Consider the following 8065-nt stretch of genomic DNA (forward strand, 5'->3'; position numbering starts at 1 on the left):
AAGAAGAAGAAGAAGAAATAACATGTTAATCCTTGAATCTGTGGGACAAACTGTTTCTTTAATACATCCATTGTTCAGGTTCAAGCCTTTAGACCACCAGAGTAAAATAAACCACCCGGTGTTTAGGGGACTTAAACATCGAGCAGGTCAACGCAGACTTGAAGTATTCCACCGGATATTAATACTTTAATACTGTGTACCTCCACAGTCTTACTGTCCTCTCTGCTAAACGTCATGCTGAAATGAACTGGAACTAAACGCTGCCAGTGAACGTAACATAACGTTTGTAAATTAGTTGCATATGAACAAAATATCCCAAGAGACGGGGTTAGTGTGTGTGTGTGTGTGTGTGTGCGTGTGTGCGTGTGTGTGTGTGTGTGTGCGTGTGCGTGTGTGTGTGTGTGTGTGTGTGTGTGTGTCCATCCATCACGTAGACCAGATGCTAATCAGCCGCCATCAGTGACCACTTCCTCCCTCTGCAAGCTCTCAGCCAATAGGACGACAGATACAGGGGAGATGGCCTCATATGTAAACACTGAACATCCTGTCACTCCCTCACACACACACACACACACACACACACAGTAACCCTGCCGTCTCCTCCCAAACCTCAGGAGGACTCAGTCTGTCATTACTGACCCACATCACAAACCAGCCTCCTCCTCCTCCTCCTCCTCCTCCTGTTATCTAAAAAAAAAAGCCCTTTTTCTTTCCCGACCACTTTTCTTTAACCTCGGGGGGGGGGAACCGTCAGTGACCATCATGAGGTCAAGGAGTGCAGGAGAGGAAAAAAACAAAGCGTAAGGAACTACAGTAAAAGTACTAAGACCACACAGTACAAATACTCTGTTACAAGTACAAGTCCTACATTCAGTCAAACTATGTGAGTATCATCAGTAAACTGTCCTTAAAGTCTTCCAGCAGTCAGATGTCCCCTGTGACTGTCCCCCTGTGTCTGTCCTCCTGTGTCTGTCCTCCTGTGTCTCCTCCTGTGTCTGTCCCCCTGTGACTGTCCTCCTGTGTCTGTCCCCCTGTGTCTGTCCTCCTGTTATAGATTCTGTCATTAGAGGATTATTCCTCCTCATTAATGTGAAGCAGGATGTTGCTGTTGGAGTTGAGGTGGAGCTCATTCTGAACTATCAGCTAATGATTATTAGTTCATTGTGGATGAATCAGCTGATTATTTTCTCCATTAATGGATCGATCGTTAGATTCTGAAAATAGTGAGAAATGCCTAATGAGGACTGTGACTTTTAGTACTTTAAGTATATTTTGATGCTGATGTTAACTTAACATTTTAAGTGTGTGTGTGTGCGTGTGTGTGTGTGTGTGTGGTCACTCACCTTGTTACTCAGCCTCACAGGTGAGTCCTGCTTTAAGACCAGCTCATAGGACCCGACACCTTCTGGACAAACAAACAAATCTGATTTCAAACGGTCTTTCATGTTTCATTTTCTAGACCTTAGAAACGTGACGATAACTTAACATGATTTGTATCTTAAATAAAAAGCAATTCAAGTTCAAATGTCAGAAATTACAAAAAACAGTTTTTGAGTGTTTGTGACTGCAGACGTCCTGTGATTTAAGCTCACTGTTACCTGTCCCAGGTGTGTCTGTCAGCTCGTTGCTAGGAGACGATGATGGACAGCTCATGATCATGTACTCAGCATCTTCCACTAGAAACACAACAAAAGTAAACTTCAGCAGCGTCATCGACTGACTGTACCAGCAGTTTCACTACTTTCAGATCTTCACTGTTTTTTATCTCTTACTCTACAGTTCAGCTGTGTTCAGTGCTCTCATGTGAACGCTATATAAGTGAAGTCCATTTACCATCACTAACAGTTTCACTGCTTTCATCCTTCATTCTTTAACCAAGAGTTCATTTGCTTTCAGTAATTACACTTCAGCTTACATCCGCCTCATATATATCAGTTTTAACTCCTTTAACTCAGCACGTACACATGATTAACACTTCAACGTCATTCAGTGCTTTCTTACTTCGCTGCTGTCTTCTTTCAGTAATTGTATTTTAACTGCCACTTCAACTTTTCTCAGTATTTCAACTATTTCAAATGTTTCAACTGCAGATATTCAGCAGCCAGCACACTCAGTTGTACTAACAGCAGTAGTAGCAGTAATTAGTACCAGTAGTAGTAGTATTATTATCAGTAGTAGTAGAAGTAGTAGTATTACCAGGAGTGTCGTTTGTTTGCAGTTTGGAAAGCAGCTCTGAGATGGATTTCTTCTGAGCCTGAGCGATGTAACTCAGGTTCTCTGAGTCCAGAACAGACAGGAAGGACTGCAGATCCCAGACCAGCTTGGCCAGCACTAACGACAGACAGACAGACAGACAGACAGATGGACAGACAGACGGTCAGGTTAACAGCTGGACCCACAGACTGCTCAGTTGTCTCCCTGTTTGATCAAATCTAAAGTGAAATAAAGAGAAAATGACCACCGAACAGTTTGACAGACTTTATCTGAGTCTGACGGTGAGTCATCTTTTAACTGACTGTTGACAGAGAAGCAGAGCGATGACTCATGTTTGATTACACGCCATCAAAGACTCTTTACGCTTGACTGAGGTGGAACATTTCGATAAAAGCAAAATGTGACAAATGCAAAAGAAACAGATTCAATTAATGCTGACGTACATGAAGCATGTGACTGAAAGAGCTGAAAACATCAGATCTGTGTGTTTTTCAGTTACATTTGTTAACCTCATAACATGCTAAACGTCCCATGCTAAATGTTAAATGCTAAATTTTCCAATGTTGATATTTTAACTTCTTCTTTTTAATCGACCAACAAACATTTCAAAAACAACACACAGGCATTAAAACATAAGAAATTATCCGATTCAATAAATATAATACACTGATTAAATAAAATGATCAAGTATAAGAACTACATTTATCAAAACAAACAGGGTGATCTTTAACTTAATTAAACTAACTAAATCTTAAATATTTAAAGTAAAGTTTTAGATCATTTTTAAAAGCTGACCTTTGACCTTTACTATCTACATTTATCTATAAGCTAACATGCTAAATGTTACACACCAAATGTTGACATGCTGGAAACATTTTAACATTTCATTCAACATTATTTTCAAAATTAGCATGTAACATAAAATGCTAAATAGTGGCTCTGTATTCATCAAATGAGATCGACCACATTATCATTGATTTTATCTTCTTTTTTTCATCGAAACCAGTTAAAAACATTTGAAAGTAGATCATCAGATCAAAGATTCTGCAGTTTTTTAAATGACTTCTGTGAGTTTCATGACAGACAGAAACTGATGGGGGTTCAGTTTGTCGTCAGCAGGTTGATAAAACATGAAAACAGTCATGAAGTCAGTCTGTGTTCACGTTATGAATGAAGCCGTTGTCTCTCCGTCAGTGAATGAATACTGACTCTGTGTTTTGACTTCAGAAGAGTAAAGAGCTCAAATCATTGAAGGCAGCGATGCGAGACGCCTCTCACTTCATATCATCCACGGTCACAAACAGTATTCTCCTCCTGTACGCCTCATACTGGCCTGCTATCTCTAGAAAACTTGAATAACTTTATTAAAAACACGTTTGGATGACAAAGTATATAATTTCATGGATCAGACGAGCGGTCAAAACTAAGGTACGTTCAGCTGCAGTTCCTCAACAGATGACTTTCAGGAACGGGAGACTCGGGTTCATGCTCATGATGTTTGTTCTAAAACTAACGTGAAGGTGTTGGGGGGTGAAACACAGGAGCTGCTGTCTCTTTAAAATAAAAGAGTTCAGATTATTTATTCTGTTAATGAGTGAATGAAAAGGTCTGAACACTGAAGTGATGCCACCTGTTCAGGTAAAGTTTCCCATCACAAACATTCAGATGCTCTGGCCTTCACGTGTTGACTGACGTGACAGGATACACACTGATAAGCTGCTGGATGCTGCTAATGTTTAACACTGAATAAAGACTGTGGGGTTACATCATTTAAAAAGGTTCTTGTACAAACATTCAGAAACAGGAAGTAGTCTGTAGTGGAAAATAATTGTGCTGAGGGAACATTTTGAAGCCTAGAACCACTAGAACCTCATCATTGACCATGAGAACCTCCTAAAGGAGTTCTAGAAGCACCAAAAGGACCCCTAGAACCTCCTCAGTGACCAACAGAATGTCCTATAGGACATGAAGAACCACTGAAAGGACACCTCCTCACTGACCAATAACCTCCTATTTAACCTCTCTAGAACATCATTCAGCAAGACTGGAGCCCCTAGAAGCTCTGAAATGACCACTATAACCTCCTCAAGAACTTCTAGAACCACTTAAAGGACCACTAAAACCTTCTATGATACTAAAGGATGCCTGCAACCTCCTAGTGAATGACTAGAAGCACCTAAAAGACCCATAGAACCTCCATGATGACCACAAGAACCTGCTACAGCACTCCTATGTCCTCCTGAAAGACCTCTAGAACTTCCTACAGGTAGACTAGAACCACCTAAATGACCTCTAGAACCTCGCCACAGACCACTGGAACATCCTAACAGACTATGTTATTATTACATGATTGACAGGAGGCAGACCCAACTGGGACGAGAAATAAAATAAGGAACTTTATTGGTTGAAGTCTAAACAGAATTTCTGTTGTTTCCTGTTGCTGTTTAAAACCAAACTGCAGTGAATGAGCCTGAGAAGTTTGACTGAACTGATCTGAAAACAGTCTGAATTATCATCAGAAGGAGTGGAAAATGTAGAAAATGCAGAGAAAAGCAGCGTCAAACAGACGGTGATTGTGTTGGAGCTCCATTCAGACAGACAGAGTGAGTCCATTCACACTGTGAGCTGAGTGGGAGATGAAGGTTAAATGTTTCTGATTAACTCCTCTCTGCTGATTTTAAGGGTCTTACAGCTCTGCTTATCAGCCTGCTGCTGTTTTAAACACTGAGCTGCACATACCTCACACACCCACAACACAACAACAACAACAACAACAACATGACCGTCTGCTGAGGAAACACCTCAGAGACACAACAGAGAAGAAGAAGAAGACTGCTGCTGGACTGAGAAATAAAGAGTTTGTGTTGCTGAACGCTGCTTATCTGACCATCAACATTACTTCCTGTCTCTGGCTTTGATGCTACAGAACACACACACACACACACACACACACACAGTGAATGACGCCCACTGTCCATTTGAATGTATAATAATCTCATTCTGGTAAAAACAACATCAGCAGCAAGAACACAACAATTACAACATCAACAGGAACCAAAAACAACAACCACACGGAGAGAACGTTATTTCTCTTTATGTCTAAATGTCTTTGTATTTATGGTGTTGTAGTTATGTTGATTGTTGGTGTTCTGTTCGTAATGTCTGTCTTCAGTCAATTCTCTTGTTGGTGCTGTGTGGTGAATCAAGGACAATATTCTAACCAATTAAACAAACAAATGAACTAACTAACAAACACACAAACAAACTGAGAGACAAACAAACTAATGAACCTACGGTAGTATCTGTCCAGTCAGATAACTTTGGAGGTATTTGTCTTTATATATTTTTCTTCCTCCACCTCGATACAGTGAAGGTGAATGAGATTCAGTGTTGAAAACTGGTTCTACACATAAAACACTGTCATCAGTTTTCACAGGGACTATTTCTTTGTTAGAGAGTACAACTGTTGTCTAAGTTTCAAACTTAGATTTGTGTCTTTCTGGCCAGTGAAGCTGATCCTGTAACTGACGGAGGGTAAAACGTTTAGAAAACGTTTAAAATGTGTGTGTGTGTGTGTGTGTGTGTGTTGCAGGGTGTGGAGCAGCTTTCTCTTTCATCCTCAGTTGGTAAACACAGGGCAGCAGAAACATTCACATTACTGAGTCAACTTCAGTCGTCCAATCAGCTGCAGCCTCACCACTACACAGAGGACATGGAGCTGTGTAGCAGAGAGACACCGAATACAGTTTGGTTTCTGGAACCAAAAACGAAAGAACAAAAAAGGAATGAAACAGTGTGTTTGTCTAACGTAAGCTGCTAACGTTAGCATGTCAGGAACCAAGCATTACTTACAACACCAAGAGTTAGCATATCTTTAGTTAACTACATTACTTTTTGTGGTGTTAGCAGCTCTGTCCTCATCTTTGATCTTTGGACTCCGGCTAATTTTACCTGCCTTTAGCCCTTTTATAGGTATTGTATAGCTTAAGTTTCACTCTGTTAGCATGGTATCATGACCAGGGACCTGTTAGCTTTAGCCTCAGTCTGTTAGCATGATATCATGACCTACAACCTATTATCTTTAGCCTCAGTCTGTTAGCCTGATATCATGGCCCGGGACCTGTTAGCTTTAGCCTCAGTCTGTTAGCATAATATCATGACCTGCAACCTATTATCTTTAGCCTCAGTCTGTTAGCCTGATATCATAACCAGGGACCTGTTAGCTTTAGCCTCAGTCTGTTAGCATGATATCATGGCCCGGGACCTGTTAGCTTTAGCATCATTCTGTTAGCATGATATCAGGACCTTGGACTTGTTAGCCTTAGCTTGATGGAACGGGCTGGAGGCATGGAAACACACTTATTGTTATTAGATGATAGACAAAACTACCACAATCTGACCCCAGTTGGAGTAAATTGGATTTATCTTTGTTGAAAGCAGTTAACACATGAAGTAATAAAACTAAAACTGACTACAGTCGTTAGTCAGAGTGCTTGTAAAGGGAGACAAATAGTAAAGTTTTGGGTCTGGAGACTTTATACAGTCACTCTGAATGTAAACAGTCTATTAGCTCAGTCTCCTGAGGGCAGCAGCAGGAGGAAGTGATGATGATGATGATGGGGGGTGGTCGGATGGAGGATGGGTGTTTCCGATTGTTGTGCTGCTGTAGTTAACATACCATCAGTGTGACAAAGACTCCACACAGCAGACGGATGAATAACTATCACTAATGAGGCTTTGTAGTTTAACACTTTAGTATAGAGTGAGACCTCTCAACAAATAGACTTCCATTAAAATCTCAGTCCTGCTCCCCAGAGGATGGACCCTAAAGACCCCGTAACACACATTTTCTATGAATTTATGACATCAACAGGTTTGGTTTGTCATAACTCTGAAAAGTTACTTCAAGTTATTATATTGTTAAGAAGCTGTGAGCGTAAATAGGGGATCTTAAAGTAAAGTGTTTTTTTTTATAGTGAGGTAATAACAACACACACTGTATAAACTATAAATAGAACAACAAAACAATCACAGGTGAACTTAATTTTATATCCGGTGTTTTTAGTAAGAAAGATTTGAGAATACAGTGAAACCTCATAGTTCTTTTATTTAATTTCCTGTGGTGTGAATACATTATTCCTGATGTTTCTATGTTTCTGCGCTGTTTTATCTGTAATATCTGTCTTAAAGTCATTCTGAACTATCAGCTAATGATTATTAGTTCACTGTGGATGAATCAGCTGATTATTTCCTCCATTAATGGATCGATTGTTTGGTCACAATGACTCAGAGCCCAAAGTGACGCCTTCACAAAGCTCCACATTATTAACAAGACATTACAGTTATTAACAGCATTCAGAGGGAAAGCAGCACATCTGCATCTGAACAGCTGGAACCAGGAAATGGTTTCACACCATCAGTTCACTTCCTGTCAGTCCACTGATCCATTAATCAATTAATCATTTCAGCTGTACTTTGTATAAGTTTCATTTATGTCAAAACATCAGATTTGATAAACTCTTCATATGTTTTGTGTTGAAAATGAAGGAATCTGTACAGTAACTAAAGATAAATGTAGTGAAGTAGAAGTAGAAAGTGGCATGAAAAGAAAAGACTCAATAAAAGTACAAGTACCTTACGTTCAGTAATTGAGTAAATGTACTTAGTTACACTGAAAGTCATCATAGCTTTCTGTAGTTGTATATTAAAGTGTACCTTTCTGTTTGTCCATGTCTGTCTGTCGTCTCAGTAGCTGCCGATCTTCAGTCTCATTTCTCTGCTGAAGAAAACATCAAACAACTGACAGAAACAGAGAAAGAGACGTTTCCCTCCTCAGTGAACTTTCTCTTTC

The 8065-nt window shown here is 40.0% G+C and overlaps 1 protein-coding gene across 3 annotated transcripts in view; it reads right to left on the reverse strand.

The window, feature by feature from the left end:
• Nucleotides 1–8065, reverse strand: part of LOC139284355 (actin filament-associated protein 1-like 2) — a 16024-nt gene extending 7959 nt beyond the window's left edge. Inside the window, exons 1-4 of one of the 3 annotated variants that reach the window (XM_070904596.1) lie at nucleotides 7930–8065; nucleotides 2197–2331; nucleotides 1599–1676; nucleotides 1344–1402 (exon numbers count right to left, since the gene is read on the reverse strand). In XM_070904596.1, the coding sequence (XP_070760697.1) occupies nucleotides 1344–1402; nucleotides 1599–1676; nucleotides 2197–2331; nucleotides 7930–7945 (288 nt within the window). In that variant the 5' untranslated portion in view covers nucleotides 7946–8065. Of the gene's footprint in view, nucleotides 1–1343; nucleotides 1406–1598; nucleotides 1677–2196; nucleotides 2332–7929 lie in introns of all 3 variants that reach the window. The other 2 variants (XM_070904595.1, XM_070904597.1) reach the window with 2 other exon arrangements.

The sequence above is a fragment of the Enoplosus armatus genome, chromosome 4, assembly GCF_043641665.1.
Source record: "Enoplosus armatus isolate fEnoArm2 chromosome 4, fEnoArm2.hap1, whole genome shotgun sequence".
In the NCBI taxonomy this organism is placed as follows: Eukaryota; Metazoa; Chordata; class Actinopteri; order Centrarchiformes; family Enoplosidae; genus Enoplosus; species Enoplosus armatus.